Raw genomic sequence first — 16,886 nt, forward strand, 5'->3', positions numbered from 1 at the left:
TAAAATCATAGGACAACCCGTAATCCGCGCAAGATAAATGGACAACAGGTCGTCCACAGTAGCAACTCCGGCGACCTTGAAATTGATTAAACTTCAACCCAACCTGTCCGTCCCCTTTTCTGTTTAAAAAAATGTCAACTTTAATTGTTCCGCCACTGCTTTCATCCCCTAGAGATGATGCAATGCATCTCTACCGTGCTTTTAAGGGTATTTGTTTACTTAGTTATGTTTGTTGATCATTAAGAAAATTTGAAGAAATATAAATAAATGATATTACTTCAATCTGTTTTGTTTTTGTTTTGTTTATCCTTCCAGGATTTGGAACTGACACATCTGCCGTGATCAGTATCCTGGCTCATCGAGATGCAGCTCAGCGTGCTCTCATCCAACATGAGTACAGAGCTTTGTACGCTGAGGATCTTCTTAAACGCTTGACTTCGGAGCTTACTGGCAAATTGGAGGTACCATGTCTCGTATTTCTACCTTTTTTTTATATCAGAAAACCAGACATCTCATGTATCTGTTCCTTTTGCATTTCAGACAGCAGTTCTGTTGTGGATGCATGATCTACCTGGTCGTGATGCAATTATTGTCAGGCAGGCACTTATAGCAGATATATTAAATCTGGAAACTGCAACTGAAGTAATTTGTTCTCGCACGTCATCCCAGATACAAGTATTTAAACAGCATTACTATGCAAAATTTGGGGTTCATCTTGAGCATGATATAGAATTACGGGCATCTGGAGACCATAAAAAGGTAAACTTTAGCAATCCATTCTTTCTAAAAAGATGTGCTTGATGGTTGGTAAATCTTTGTTCTTTGATTGGGTAGTATTCTTAGCTCCTGTATTGTCAGGCATCACATCTACAAAGATTTCGGACATGATAGGTTTGCCTTTGTTTCCTTGTTCATGCAAAAGCATTGATCGACAATAAAGTCCATCTGGGAGCAGTTAATTTTTTCTGTAGCAATTTGGGGTTCTAGTTTTTCTACGCGGTTTAGATATATATATAAGTCTATTTGTTGAAGGCCAGCTTCATTCTGATCGCCGATATTTTAATCGGCTACAAAACCTTATGTAGCATTTGCCTATTGTCACGATGTAAAATTTTGTGAGATGATCCTGTATAGTTTTATGCCCATAAAAAGTAAAATGAACCTTGAATCTCAAAAACAGATGTCTATTACTGAACAATTTGTCCCTGCTCGCCTTTCTAAGATTTGGGAATCGTGTGGCTGCTGCTTTAAGCATGGAAAAGTTCAGGTGGACTTACCAACCGTTAGATTTCTTTCTACTTACAATATTGGAGTTTCACTGAATAATTTGGGATTTTTTGCTAAAACAGCATTCGCCCTTGTTATAGAATTGTGTCCACTCTGTTTTTATGCTGTTAATTGGGATTTCTAGTATGACCTTCCCCATCCACCACCTTTTCTTTTTTTCCACCCAGAATATATGTCAGCCTTTTTATTCAATATTCATTAAAGGAAACTGAAATTCCTGATGTGTTATCATAATATACTTGATTTAGCTCCTGCTAGCATATGTAAGCACGCCTCGTTATGAAGGCCGTGAAGTTGACAGAAATATGGTTGAGAAGGATGCAAAGGCTCTTTATAAAGCAGGTGAGAAGAGATTGGGAACTGATGAGAAGACTTTCATCCGCGTATTCAGTGAACGAAGTGCAGCACATTTGGCTGCTGTTGATTCTGCCTATCACAACATGTATGGAAACTCTCTGAAAAAGGTAAACTTTCTTAATGTTCTCTTGCCTCTCTTTCATCTTGTGGTTATTCTGTGAGGCAAATTCATTTGGAACAATTTCAGGCTATAAAGAAGGAAACTTCAGGACATTTTGAGCATGCTTTGAAGACAATTTTACAATGCTCAGAGAATCCGGCAAAGTACTTTGTCAAGGTATCCTTCCAAATTTTTAACCTCTTTGATTTGGTTTTCTCTGCTTCATCTGGTTCCCGTGAAAACTTTTTTTTTTCGTCCATGAGGTGAAGTATGGTATGCAGGCAATCCATGTATCCATGTTGTGAAGGCACATTATATATTATGGTTTCATTAAATTGTTTATTTGATGTGGTAAACTATAACGATGTGTAGATGACAGGAATGTAGCTTGTTTCATACATGGGGTACACACTCTTTTGGTGTTTTCAGTGAATAACATTTCAGCAGTTCAGCCTTAAGTGTTTTAAAAAAATCATCGCAACATAGAGATCATGTAGAAAGGAACAAAATTGTGAATATTGAAGTTGAAACAGATCGAAATTGATTTTGTCCAACAAGTCAGCATCTTCTGATATCGAGTAACAGTGGACTTATAAGCAAGCTCCTCAGTTGGCCATCTATGGCCTGATCATCTCACATAATGCATCACATAACTATTTTTGGCATCCCACAGCTGTTGTCATCTTAACTAATTATCATTTTTACACCAGGCTTTTGAGCAATCAAAACCCTAGGAAGGACATGCACTTGAATTTTCCTTCTTCCTTCTTTTTTCCCCTAATATATTTCAATAGTTGGAGGATGCTATGGGGGTGACCCTGCCTGCATCTGGGTGAAATCAGGATTGAACCCCATCTCTTGTGATATTGTTCAGTTCATTTATTTACCTGATATTGTTATTTATGTTGAAGTCAATGATAAATCCTATCATTTCATAAAACTTTGCAGTTGCTGCGCAAGGCGATGAAAGGCCTGGGAACCAATGACACTGCCCTTATAAGGGTAATTGTGACAAGGACTGAGATTGACATGCAATATATAAAAGCTGAATATCTGAAGAAGTACAGAAAGACATTGAACGATGCCGTTCACTCAGAAACTTCAGGTCATTACAGAGCTTTCCTTCTCGCTCTCTTGGGGCCCAACCAGTAGCTGAAGATGCTTGGTGCTTGTACAAATGACAGCATGTAAATGCAATTTTATGGACATGATTGGTGTGTGTACAAGAGATTGCTGTTCTTAGAATTGAGTAAATACGAAGTTCAAACACGGTGCTGTAAAGAAGATAGTAGTGTCTTGTGATTGTAGTTTCTTTGTTCACTGTTGATGTATTCTTTGATATGTATGCATGTATATATGGATTTATTATATCTAAGTTGGTTTTCTTTGATACGGAGTGGTTGTATTTTAAAGTATTTTTTATTTAAAAATAAATTAAAATAATATATTTTTTAAAAAATTATTTTTGACTTACAATTTAAAATATAAAAAATAAATTAATTTCAAACAAAAATAAATAAATTAAATTTTTATGAAACATTGTTTAGAACACAATTCCAAACCATGCTTTCCATTGCAATGTTGTCTCAATTATATGTAATATACATTAATTTGGAAATGTCAATTGGAATCTTTTCATTCACCCAACAATCATGCGAAGAACAAACACACTGAGTCATCAATACTAAGGATTTCGCACTTTTCAATCCAAATTTTCTGTTAAAAAATCCTAATTTCTTGAGTTTGTTCCTGAATTGTTTCACCATCTTGTAGGCTTTAGATTGTTTTAGATCTTAGCTTCTGGAAAATCTAGTAATGCAAAGTAAGACCTTAAATCTTACGAATATAAGCAGGAACCTGTTAAATAACTGAGCTGCTATCATATCCAAATCACGAAGGAGCATGAAGCCTAGCTAATTTACAGGCGAGAATAACAAGCTTATATTAGTCAACTCTCCCTTCAGCATTCTCACAAGCACCATCAAAGCTAGAATCATGGCAAAGGCATCTTAGTGGGGCAAAGAAAAAGTGGAGGACATGATCTTCTCGAGGAGTTGGACAATGGATTGAGCCATGTGAATGTGAGGGCCAGCATTTTCAGTCTCTCTAAAGGTGGCATGAACCCTCGAAGCAACTTCAACTCCTACTCCAAACCTTTGCCTGCTCATCCTTGACTGCTTCCTCACAAAGACCACCCCCACCAAACCTCTCCTGAAACCAACCTGTGTATTCCATGGCGCACTCTTCCCGCGTACCACAGTGCCCACACTCTGCTCTCTCCACTACTTCTCCACTTGCCATTTCCCTCTCCCCCTCTCTGCTAGCCTCTATGAGCTCTATTTTTGTGGACGGTAGCACTACTTCATGAATTGTTTAGATTTTAAATTTATTTTTTAATAATTACAAGTTTGAGTTATTTTAATATTATTAAAAATCTACATAATCATTAGTAAACTATCAAGCTGCTCGGATACCTCCATTTTTTTTAAAAATCATCTCGTTATTTCTGGAAAAACGTTATTCTACAAACTTAATTATTAGCACAATGTTGAAATTGAAAAGGAAAAGAAGAAAGAATAAAAGGAGTAATGGATTTGGAAGTAGTGGTGTGGACAAGATTGATGAAGAATGAATGATTGGGGGAAAGGAACTCAAAAGTAAAGGGTAGCCCCCAGTTTGAAGAAATTCAGTGCTGATTTATCGACCCATCGCCATTATTACTATGAAACTTCTTTTGTTTGTACTCTCCCTCTTTGTCTTGATTCTTCAAGACTTTTTTTTTATAAAGAGAAATAATTATAATAAAATAAAAGTGCAGAGATTTTCACTGTTTCTTTTACGGTAGAATGGGAGCCATTTTCACTGTTCACTGCTTCGGTCCATCTCTCTCTCTCTCTCTTAATTTTATGTTGGCCTCTGCTCCATTATTTGTTTAAGTACTTTTTTTTTAAATTTCATTATTACATATTATTTTAACACGATTTTAAACTTGATAATTTTGGAATCACTTGCTATTTTGTATATGCAATGTAAAAAAAATATTTAATGCTCAATTTTATAAAATAGTGTTTGATACAATTAGTTAAAAAAATTAACAGGTATCGAATTTTTTTTAGATTAACATGGAAGTTCGGACCAGCTTGTGCGCACCTCGACTAATTCCATGAACCATAAAATTAATGACCATGTAAGCCTTTAGTGGCCTTGATGTTTGTGAGACTCGAACTGTTGACCTCTAAGGAGCAAATTCAATACCTAATTAGTTGAGTTACACCCCTCAGAATTAACAAGTAACACATTTTAAACGGGTAGAAAGAGGCAAACCTAATTTTTTTTTAACTTAGTTAATTATTCATGAGGCGTGAATTGTTCACTCGGTCCTTTAATTTATTTTCCTTTTTAATTTTGGTTTCTAGTTTTTTAGGATTTCACTTTTTAGTCTTCAATTTTATGTTTCAATTATTTAAATTTGAGAGTAAAGAGAAAGTGATTGGTTGGTCACATTCTGGCTCTTTAAAAAATTTATTTTAATGAAAAAAGTTTATTTTAGGTGTTTTTTTAACTTTCATCTCACTAAAAAATATATATCAGAGTTATATTTTTATTTGGTTTAATTTTGTATTTTTTAATCAATTTAAAGATATTTTAAGGTTAGAAATTGGTTATTGATGTTGTTTATTAGGTGTTTTTGATAAAAAAAAAAAAATATATGAAAAAACAGATTTTTAGACTGATAAAATCCTAACCCAACTTTTTAGCCACCTTTCTAGTTGCCGGAACCCGAGCTAGCATGAAATGTGTGATTCGCCCTTAAAAAAAAAAAAAAAAAAAAAAAGAGGCCAAGTCTATGTCCTGTCCATGCGATAGACCCTTGCATGCTCATCTTTTTATCTTTTGGGTCAGACGCACAAGTCCTAATTCTTAAACATTATATATATTTCAATTATTGATCAGTTTTATCATAGTTCTTAAATAATATTAAACTTTTTATAAGAATGTTAATTTCAATTATTATTAATTTCAATTATTATATACCTGATATGGAAAAAACACTTACTCGTGGATATTTAAAGAAAATAAAATTTTTATTTTTATTTTTTGACATGATTTTATGACATTAAGTATTTTTTTTCTTTAATCACATACAAATTATTGATATGTTATTATGATACTTTTTTTTTTATTAAAACTTGCTTTTGAGATCATGATTATATTTATTTTTTAAAAAATGCATATAATTAAAAAATATATTTTTGTTAAAACAATGAAGAGATGCATTAATAAGAAAATAAAATTTAGATTAAAAAGATATATTTTCCTACTTATTTCAAATGATTGAAGTTTTTAATAAACTTTTATTTTAATTGTTGTTGCCTTTTATGCAAAATACATGCTACTAACAAAACATAATGCAATTATTTTTAAGATGATTAGAGTTTTTTAATGATGATATTATAGATTACTTTATGGTTAATTATGTATTACCCTAATATGTATATTATTTTGAAAATAATTTTCTCATTTTTATTAAATATGAATAACATATCTATTTCTTTAACTTCTTATTATAATTTTTTTTATAAAATTCTCTCAAATTTATTATTCTCGTACTTTTCATATTGTTGCGGAGAGATGATCAATTCGTGGTTTTTAATTTTTTAACTAATGCTTGCTTTCACGATCATAATAACTTTTTGCTTTGAAAATAATGTTTCTCATTAAAAAAAATCATGTTTTCTTGAAAATAAAAAAGAAATGTGTGAATAGGAAAATTATATTTTTTTATTAAAAATAAACATATTTTACTTTTTAGTTTAAATTGTTATAGTTTTCCATAATTGTTTTTCTTCATTGTTGTCTCTTTTTATCCAATGAACTATGTTGCTCATAAAAAACAGTTTTATTGTCAAAATAAACACATTTCTTCTTAATGATTTTATTTATTATTTTTAGTGCGCAATACAATTATATAAAATATAAATTTTAAAAAATAAAATTATTAAACTCAGTCAAACCCGATCCATGATCTAAATCACGAGTTGAGAGAGTTAACATGGTTAGAGCCTAATCGATCTATCACTTTAATGTTTTTCTCATAAGAAACACTGAATAGAGATTAATTTTAAATTTTTTTCCTAAAATAGTTGAAGCCCGTTGTTTATCATATTGACCAAGTCAAAAATAAACCTATTAAGTTATCTCAATCACATTAAATTAACTCTTAATTGGTGTACTTTGAAACTCAATCTGAGTCAAAGCCTTTAATGGGTCGACAGATAAAATCATGTTTAATAGCACTACCGACTAGATTTTCGCTGCAATACACAGACAACTAACTAGTATAAGATGAAACAGAAGAAAGTTAAAGTTATTTATAGCGAAGTCCTCGTAGTATCAGAAAGCACATGTTTAATTATTATGGTCTTTAATAAGTTTGACTTGTTCCTACTGTCAATGTCATGTTATTTCACAATTTATTCTATTTTCCTGTTTTCTGGAGGGTTTTTTTTTTATTGGATACCTTCGTGCTGCTTGCTAGCCATGGTTATTGTGCTACGGCCCAATGCAATAAATTTGCGATCGGCCGACGATATTCATATCGGTGAACTGTACCGAGGCCTTAAGCCTCCAGCTGCATGGATAGGCTACGGCCTGCATTAATAGTTTGTCAACAAGATAATTAGTTGATAATGACATTCATGATATCTAATGGCTAGATTTGATGCAGTTACCTACGGCCTGCCTTTCAGAATTGACTAAAGTAGATTAACTTGTGGGACATGCATGCAACCCACAATCCCAACACCCCATTTTAGTGTTGAAAATAATATGGAATCATACATGCAAAAGGTGATGATGTGTTCCTGGGAAATTTTATGCAGGAACAGTACAGTTTTGATATTCCTGATTGAAAGAGATCTGATTTGCACTAGAAAGCAAGAAAATCCCAATATTCTTTTCATTTCTTTACAGCAATTAGTGCATAGTTGCTTTATCAACTTTTTCTGGACATGCACATCAAAACTCAATCAAAGCTGATATAATGACACAAAAAGATGATAATTAAAGTCAAGTTTTCACACCCTAAGAGACAACAGAGAGAGGATCTTGCAAGAAAAGGAGTGGAGAGAGAGAGAGAGAGAATATATATATATATATATATATATATATATTATGCACCATATATATCATGCACCATTAAAACTGATTCCTTCTTCTCTACTGCTTTTTGCTTCGTTGAGTGCACCATGTAATGACTAACATCAACTCATAACATAGTCCAACAATGGTCTAAAAAAGAATATACAGACAGACATGCACTGAACTGACAGAACAAGACTTTCTTCTTCTCCCCTTGCAAAGCCCTATATCTATTTATATCATCTATGATCCTTTTCTTTTTGTTTAAGAAAAAGGGAATTCTAAATACCATGCCATTGTTAGCCAGCACAACTCTATCTTAAATCATTCATGTTCTTCGTTTTGCCAGTACTCTGGTCTCCCTAAGGAAATCTCCAGGATTGGATTCTTGAGTTCTTGATTGAATCCTGTAAAGCTTCTTGATTGAGCAAAACCAACTCCCTGCAAGTATAAGAATTGGGACAAGCGTTTGTTGAACCCACATGCAATATGTTTTAGACCCGTCCATACTTGAGGGGGGAAAAACATTACAATAAGAAAAAAATTACAGAAGCTAGCAATGTTGAAGCTGGCTTTCAGAACCTTAGAATTATTACGAGCTTATGACTGATACTCTATATTGGGAATTCAACTGAAAACTTGTATCGATTACTTGTTTTAAGATTTTGTTTAATTATGTGATTTCATATATTTGGCTCCACAGCATGGATGCAATGTAGAATTAATGAAGCTCTCTGAGAAGTTATCCAAGAGCGCAAGGCATAAAAAGCAGCTTATTTTCCATAAAACAAGCGTCTGTACAATAGAATTGCAGTATTGGCATTACTGGATGCACGCGTAGAGGATCCAGCAATTAATTTAGATGCAACTATTAATAGGATCCAGCAATTAATTTAGATGGAAATATTAATTAGTTTAAGGACAATACTGGCACATATATGGCAGTCAATAGAGTTATGGAGATGCTTATTGATAACTATATTGGTCTCACTAAGTTTAGATACTCACGTCCAGTTTATTTCCCGATACTTGTTGAGAAGATAGAGCTTCTCCCTTCAGCCCATCTAGATCTCTTGAGCTGTTATGCCATCCTCCTCCTTTGCTGCAACAATTAATAAATACTGTCAGTTACAATCAAACCATTGATCTGCTTCTGAATTTCTGAACGAAAAGAAAATGTTAAACTGTAACGTATATTCCTAAGCCAATACTAATGGCAATCATTAAATGAAACATCCATGGAGTCAGATGAAGAAAAATGCTCCTTTAATTTTCTTGGTAACAGGTCCCCTTGCACGATCAAACCAACCTAATTAGGAGAAGCAGATATATCAAATTAATACATCTATCATGCATTTAGTTGATGAACAAGACCTAATCAAAAGAAAACCAAAAGGAATGCATTTAGTTGCCACAGGATTAATTCCTCTGACCTAGCTGTTAGCTAAATTAAGATGGGATTGTCGCTGAAACCTTACTGCCTTGATCAGTCCAATGCTCCCATTTGCGCACTAGGTAGGGTTGTTGTTATCTAGCTAGCTAGCAAAGTCAGTCGCCACGATATAACCTAGGTAGGGTTGGTATTATTAGCTAGCTTGCAAAGTCACTCGCAATGATACTATATAACATGGATTTAGATTCTGTCACATCAAGAGAGAGTGATTTAAAGAAATAGAGGCGGGCCATCCTTACTGTGTAGCTCAAAACCTAGCAAGAACCTCAAGGAGAAAAGGAAAAAAGAAGTGTGATTCCACAAGATATCTTAACAAGACTTGAAGTGACTTAAATTTAAATATAATTAAGAACCACACGACCTGGATTGATGATTTCGATTCTCTATAAGATATCTTAAGAAGTGATTTCCAAAAGCCAAAAAATAAATAAATCTGTCAAGAGTTTTGAAAAATTCAAAACCTTTTTGTGACATACCTCACCACCATTAATTTTTTTTTGTCTCATTTTCCCTTTAAATGCTTCTCTCTAATGTTCCTATATAAATGATGCATGCTACTCCAGCAGCATATAGTGCAAGAACATCAATAATCAGACGTGGAAGCTATCCAAATCAAATTAGCTTGAAAATGATTGACCTTTTTATGAATAAAAGAGCTTAACAGAAAGTCAGGCCTCAATACCTCTTGGAAGAGATGGCCGCAGCTGAGTGAAAAACTCATTAATTATCCTTATAACTCAATACAAGCTACCTCAACTAATTAATTCATGTACATGTTGTTTTGAGGTCTTGCAATGGCCATCTCCTTGATGGCTCTAATGTTTCTTTTTTCCTACAAACCCATAATCCTGTAATCTTAAAGTTCATACACTCAAATTCTGATACCATTCATTAAAAAGAAGAATCAAGATGTTAATACTGTTGGGCCTATGCTTAGAAACTTGATATTTTAGCTCTGATTGTTTTTCTCCAATACCATTTTGCATAATAGAGCTATAAATCTAAAAACATTTACCATAATACTAACTGATGTCTCAATCATTGATTCGGTAGCGTGGTATATCACAAAATATTCTGCTAGAGTGTATATATTTGACGAAGCACCACTCAGACCACCACATTGGTTAATGAAAAATAAAGCTTACAAGTAAAATGATAGTAGCTAGCTCTACCATTATTTCATGTACAATGCTGGGATCTTATATAAGGGCCATGGTTTCAAGGCTAATTAATCTTTTCATGTACAAAACCAAGAAGAAACCCTAGGAAGGCGACGCATGATCCTGGCATAAAATGGCCATCTTAATTTATCGGAATCTTGTATTGGCCATCACGTCTAGAAGGCTTTTAATGCATGATCATTTTCTGGGTTTGATTGTTCACTTATTCACTATGTTTCTGTACATTTTAAGATTAGAAGCACAGATTTTCCTTGATTCCATATTTAATTATTCCTTTAGCCTTGGATTACAACGAGATGAAATCTAAGTTTACCTACAAAACATATTAGATTGACTTGATTGTCGCAAGATCCAACAAGACAATATTTTTGGATAAGATCGAAGCTCACTGATAAAACTCTACATGAAGCTGATATATACGCCCGAATCCATGAAGATTGAACTCCGGATGGCGCTGATACACCCGAATCCATCTATTACACCCAGATCGATGCACTACTCCCTAGTTAAACCTGGTGTGCTAGCCACAACCCATAAGGATAAAATATACATGCACTAAATGAAGAAACAATTCTTAGCCACATATCCCTTTAAAAATTGTTCATAATAACCATTTTCTAAGAGGTTGAATATTAGGTATAATAAATCTAGATGCCCAAAACCTTTTTAGTGATCCTTTTTAATTTATTTTTTTGTGATTTGGTCCTTTATTTGCTAAGCCATCGATCCCCTTGTTAGCTTTTTGTTCTATTTATTTAATTTGACTATTTCTTCTAAGCTTTTAATAAAATTTTCAATCACATTTATGAGAAAAATCCTCTTAGTTGTCCGAGTTAATACGAGAAAAAACATTCCAGAATTAAGTTAGGGAAAAATAAAGAATTTCCTATTAAAAACCTAAGAATTATGTGAATAATTTGGGAAACTACGATTAATTCATTAGCTATAAACCTGTGTAATGCAAGAAAGATTTAAATACAAAATGGAATAGTAAAACAGTCCTATCGATCAGTTCTCAAGGCATAAAATTTTCAATGCTATTTTTTGAACATCTCTTAATTAATTATCAAATAATTTTACATTAAATAATAAGTACCCATTTTAATTAATATGATAAATATGGTGCTGATTTAATTTTGCTCATTGTTCATACTTAATTATGTAAAAAGATTTATAGTTAATTAATCTTTCTCATTAGTTCAAATCCTATTCAAATCAAACTATATGAGTTCCAACCATTAAAAGAATCTGAAATACATCTGAAGAGAGTGTTTTATGAACTCTTCTTTAATAATTTGCTATGGGATCCATTAATACAGATTCTGGAGCTCTCAGTTGTTATAGATGGTATTAGTATGATCAAAGTTAATTAGGGGTGGCAAGGAAGCATGAAAAAGTTGAATGATTATTTAAGAACTATTTTTATAAAATTAAATTATCTTAGCCTAAGATTCGAACTCGTAATAACACAAACATCTCAGTAATCCAAGAACTTAAACTTATTCTCTAACAGTTATCTACAGTTTTTTTTTTTTCCATCACTGGACTTTTTTCCCGATCCATGGTAAGGTAAATATGATCCATGGCCATGTAGAAGACCATCCCAGGAAAAGCAGAAAAAGCAAGCAAAAATACAAAAGAAAGAAAGCAAAATATATGAAAAGCAAAAGCTGTGAGAAAGAAGGTACATAGCTCCTAGTAGTTTCAGGGAAAGTTAGGAGGACGTGGATTTGGTTTTCCTAAATGCACAAGCTAAAGTCACCCATGCATGGAAGGGTAAAAACCAGCTTTAAAGCTGAAGCCATAAAAGAGAAAAGCAATGCACCCTTTTTAGTATACAAACTCGACAAAAATCAATAAATGCAGTGCGTGGGAGTGTGTGTCTGAGAGAGAGAGAGAGAGCGAGAGGCGAGGGGGAGAGAGCTAGGGGGTGTTACCTAGAAGAGTTGCTCCATAGAGTGGTGGGAGAGTGAGAGAAACCATTATCATGCTGTAAATTAGGCATATTTGAACCTCCTTTCTGGTTGAGTAAATAGTTGGTATTTTGATTAAAGCAAGCTGTTCCAGGCATGAAATCTTCATCACCAGAGCCATCTAATAGACAACCAATAAAACTCAAGTCAGTCCAAGCGCATAAGATGATGATTCTTGTGGATGCCAAGCTTGTTTTTATGAGTAATTTAATAAAGTACATTGTACAGGTGCATTAATACATGTAGGAATGCGCACTGTTTTTATTATGGTAACAGGATAAGGGAGGAATCTTCAAAATTTCAAATGGGGTAGCGGAAATCGGGGAAGTAATTAGGCTAAAAATTAAAGAAAGGGAAGACGAATTACCAGAGGAAGCTGCAGGTCTGCAGTCAGTGCTCTTAACAGTTCTATACATCTGCAAAGGCAAAAGAAGACAAAAGAAAATTAATAGAAAACACAAGGTAGACCTATCTATGCTCCTATAGCACCAGTATATATAATATTTGAATAAATTTAAAAGGGCAAAAGAAAAAGGAAGAAGAAAAGCCCCAGTCAAAAAAATCAAATCAGATGCTTCTTGTTCTGAATTTCTCTTCCCTTGTTTATTAACCACGAGGTTGATGTTTGGTAAGGTCAGTAATTGCTTGTATTATTGAGAAATGATGGCTACTTTTTCTCTCTCTCTCTCTCTCAAAAAGTAGAAGTTGTCTTGTATCAGAAAACAGCAGACTCAACTGTTCATTCATTCACTGCGTTCATCGGCTCTCGTGCCAGTTGGATAGCCTGAGCCAAAGTCTTCTTCACTACCCAATACACACACACACACACACACACACACAGAGGACACAGAGAGAAAGGACTCTAAACTAATAAACACTGGGCTATTGAGGTAGCCTTTTGGTTTCTTGTGAAGGATGGAAAAAGAAGATCAAATAAGAAGGAAAATAGCACAGAGTTTTCATGCCAGACCTGTAAATGACTTTTAACATGAGAAAGTGTTAGATCTTTGACATCCATGAGCTCTAGAACTGACTTTGGAGTTGCCCCTAATAGCAAGGAAACAATCACGACAAAGATTAGAGCAAAACAAAGTCCATAAAACCAGTTCTTAATTTAACTCAAGTACTATATGATATTATAATTTTGCTCTTGCACCACGACAAGAAATGAACTATATATATCATGTAGTGAGTGAGTGGTTATTATAGAAGGAGAAAAGATTCATACTTTCATGGCCACCAAGGAGCTCAACAGCATGAACAAAACGAGCATGGAGTGAGCTAGTCCAACGCATTCTTGGAGCTCTCATATTCCTCTTGCTTTGTAACTTTGGCATAAATCTTGATCTGATCATGCCACTACCATATACCTCGGCACCAGGACCACTCCCTACACCTGCAGCTCCATATTGATGGTATTGTGGGGCTCTCAGTGTGTCCATTGACATTCCATTGAATCTTGGTGCAGAAGTATCCATTCTGTAAGCTTGGAAAGGAGATTTATGGTGATCAGCTGATGGGTTAGAAGAAGAGTAAGGGGTGCAAGAAGGTGAATAAGGCATTTGGTTTAAGCTAAATCTAGGATCAATATCTCCTGAACTATTCCAGCTATTGTACACTGGAATCCCCTTTATAGGCTTCAATCCTGTGACATCAAGAACTGAGATCCCATGATTTATATGACTCATTTGGCCATTGCCAGAACATTGAAGAAGAAGATTTCTTTGCCTTGCTTGACCATGGTGACCTTCAACACTGCCAGTTCCGCTCCCACAAAAGTTCCTTCTCCAAGGGCTCTCTGCCTCCAAAGCAGTATTTGTTGGATTTGCAAGAGAGAGTTCAGTGTCTGCTTGAGACCCAACCCTTATGGAACTATCACTATGTGATTTTAGGCCATCATCTTTGCGCCAAATATCAAAAGCAGAATCACTATCATTTGTGCCAGTGCAAATCGAAGAAGGAGCGCTGTTTGGAAGGCTTATGTGCAGTGAAAGGTCTGGAATCAGATTCAAAGACTGTTTATCAAAAATTCTTTTCTGGGACATTTTTAATATTCCCTTAGAAATCAATGGTTGCAGGCTGTTGTTCTTGTTCTTCCAATAATTAAAGAGAAGCCAAGATTCAAGAACACAAAAAATAGAGTAGATTTTTGAAGTGGGATCTTTTCTAAGCTTACTAAAAAAGCAATCTTTAGGAGGTTAGAAGTGTAGATGACTATGAAATTAAAGAAGGCAAAACCCTCTAATAACTTCACAAAACCAAAGAAGAGAAAGAAAGAAAGTCTGATGTAGAGAGTGCCTCAATGCAAAAACTGAAAAAACGAAAGTCCTTTTCTCTTCTCCAAGAAACAGACACACTCCACTCAGAGAGAGAGAGAGAGAGAGAGCGAGATGTGTGGTTATGAAAGAAGAGTAGCTAGAAAAAAAAAATGTGGGAAAGGGTTGAGAGAAGGTGAGGGATTTTGGTTTCCTATTTCCTCAAGAGTATATAGATATAGGAAAATGACACTTCAACAAAGCTCTCTCTCTCTCACTCTATACCTCTGTACAGAAGCTGATCAGCTCTCATTTTCTCCATAGTCAATACACGCAAAACTGCAAAGGTTTTGGCATTTCTTTTCCTATTAAAAATTAAAATTCCCCGTAGACAACGGGGTTAAAATATACCATACGAAAGAGATGGTAAGGAAGGAAGGAGTAGTAAGCACTAAATATTCTTCAATTCTCCCCTCCCCCACCCTATAGGGCCTCTCTCTCATTAACTACATAAGAAAAAAAAGGGGGGAATGAGGAAAACAATAATGCAATGACCACCTAGTTAGTCGTATGAGATAAACAAGACATCATATGTGTCTTGTCTTGGTTCAATGATAATCTTTGTCAAAAAGCAAGGAGATAATTGCAGAGTCTTGTATTTTTTCTTCTTCTTATTGTAAAGGGAATAAAGGGACATTGTGAAATTAGCTATGATTATCTCTATATCCAATGACCAAATAAATACTTTATCAAGTCTTCGTGGAGTAAAAGAAACACAAAGAATCATACTACTTTTTCATAAATATTACTCCCAGCTCCTTCGATCGATCCCAAGCTTAACAAGCCATTATTAATATGGAAATCGATATAAATTACAATTTGAAAAAATCTAATTAGAATAACAATTACTTTTCCCCCATCATATCCTAGATTTTCTTAATCTTATATAGGTTGGATGTAAATTATTCTTTCGAAGAAATAAATTCTTATTTTTATCTCTTTTTGTGGCCACTTACTTTATTGAAAAAGTAGAATTGCACTAGTGACAAATCAACAAAAATAAGGTCTACGTACTGTTTACTACATAGGAAATATTAAGTGGAGTAGTTCCCATTATAATTATAATTTAGCAGCCCTCTTTGGCTTGTTATTCTTTAACTTGCCCTGCTTGCCTATATATATATAGATATAAACCAACAAATTAGCTGCCGGGTTTTGGCACTTGAAATATCCTTCATTGGTTTTAACGTGACAATACTTCTTTTTTATTTTCTCTTGTCAAATAATATTAGTCTATAGCTTAGTTAGCTAGCACAATATCATCGATTTCCATGTCTTGTAATTTATATATATTATGCAGACCTTTTGAACAAATTGATTAATAAAAAAATATCATTTGAAAAGGTTGATCAACTCCTCGAGGTTTTTTCAAGAAGAGAATTCCAGGGCTTAGCTAAGCTAACTAATTGATCATTGACGCCAAGTTATTCTACAAGATTGAATACACTAACTCTTGAAAGTTGAGGCGTAATTAAAACAAAATCATCATGAAAAATCTCCATGTGAAGATTACTCTATTCGTGCTTAACCAAACGTCTGGTATTTACGAGATTCATAACTCGTCATCTATCTCTCATATCTATTTGCCTAGAATTTTAGAATAATTTGTCCGCGCGCATAGCTTTTTTTCAATACATTTTCCATGTAAACTAAAATCAATTCCTTACTCTATTCGTGCTTAACCCAACGTTATTTTTTGTTTTTTTTTAAAGGAAAAGTGTTTTTTCGTACATAGGAGGAGAATTAAAAAGAAAGAGAAGAAATACCCATCAAAATTAACTATTCTAGCTTCACATAGATCTAAGGAAGTTAACAATGGTAATTTTGAAAAGAGCTGTAGCACATAGACAAAAGGGAAGAACACCAATCGGGTTTTACTCGTCTATGCAGTGGAGAATTAAGAATTAATGTTTAATGTTTTTCCCTTTGTGCTTGACGTTTAGTTAGAGACATTAATTATGGGGTTAATTTATGATTAATTTAGGACTGGTCAAAGTGGGCAGAATCACAACATTGTAATAGGGGAGCCGACTATGAAAATAGAAGGATTGATGTGAATAAAACAAAGTAAGAAAGGGT

At 34.0% G+C, this 16,886-nt stretch overlaps 2 protein-coding genes across 3 annotated transcripts; one reads left to right on the forward strand and one right to left on the reverse strand.

The window, feature by feature from the left end:
- On the forward strand, nt 1-3,131 carry LOC133678169 (annexin D5-like). Its single transcript, XM_062100399.1, has 6 exons — nt 1-207; nt 316-461; nt 541-759; nt 1,536-1,751; nt 1,832-1,921; nt 2,693-3,131. Exons 1-6 carry the CDS (start codon nt 132-134, stop codon nt 2,894-2,896), a joined length of 951 nt encoding a protein of 316 aa, XP_061956383.1. The 5' UTR covers nt 1-131; the 3' UTR covers nt 2,897-3,131.
- Nucleotides 3,132-7,103: 3,972 nt separating this feature from the next.
- On the reverse strand, nt 7,104-15,224 carry LOC133678327 (transcription repressor KAN1-like). Of its 2 annotated transcripts, none has more exons than XM_062100620.1 (6): nt 13,721-15,224; nt 13,463-13,539; nt 12,860-12,908; nt 12,457-12,613; nt 8,894-8,987; nt 7,104-7,396 (listed from the first exon to the last, which is right to left on the reverse strand). In XM_062100620.1, exons 1-6 carry the CDS (start codon nt 14,535-14,537, stop codon nt 7,298-7,300), a joined length of 1,293 nt encoding a protein of 430 aa, XP_061956604.1. In that variant the 5' UTR covers nt 14,538-15,224; the 3' UTR covers nt 7,104-7,297. The 2 variants fall into 2 exon arrangements, with proteins under 2 accessions (XP_061956604.1, XP_061956602.1); XM_062100618.1 differs by lacking the exon at nt 7,104-7,396 and adding an exon at nt 7,931-8,326 and having other exon boundaries at nt 13,721-15,221.
- Between the last annotated feature and the right edge of the window lie 1,662 nt (nt 15,225-16,886).

This window comes from Populus nigra, chromosome 18 (assembly GCF_951802175.1).
Source record: "Populus nigra chromosome 18, ddPopNigr1.1, whole genome shotgun sequence".
NCBI classification, from domain to species: Eukaryota; Viridiplantae; Streptophyta; class Magnoliopsida; order Malpighiales; family Salicaceae; genus Populus; species Populus nigra.

Coding starts and splice junctions, on each gene's coding strand:
- LOC133678169 (XM_062100399.1), top strand. CDS start 132: ATGTCAACTTTAATTGTTCCGCCACTGCTTTCATCCCCTAGAGATGAT. Junction 1,752..1,831: donor ATGGAAACTCTCTGAAAAAG/GTAAACTTTCTT, acceptor GAACAATTTCAG/GCTATAAAGAAGGAAACTTC. Junction 1,922..2,692: donor CGGCAAAGTACTTTGTCAAG/GTATCCTTCCAA, acceptor AAAACTTTGCAG/TTGCTGCGCAAGGCGATGAA.
- LOC133678327 (XM_062100618.1), bottom strand. CDS start 14,537: ATGTCCCAGAAAAGAATTTTTGATAAACAGTCTTTGAATCTGATTCCA. Junction 12,909..13,462: donor ATGTTAAAAGTCATTTACAG/GTCTGGCATGAA, acceptor TTGCCTTTGCAG/ATGTATAGAACTGTTAAGAG. Junction 12,614..12,859: donor CAGACCTGCAGCTTCCTCTG/GTAATTCGTCTT, acceptor GTTGTCTATTAG/ATGGCTCTGGTGATGAAGAT.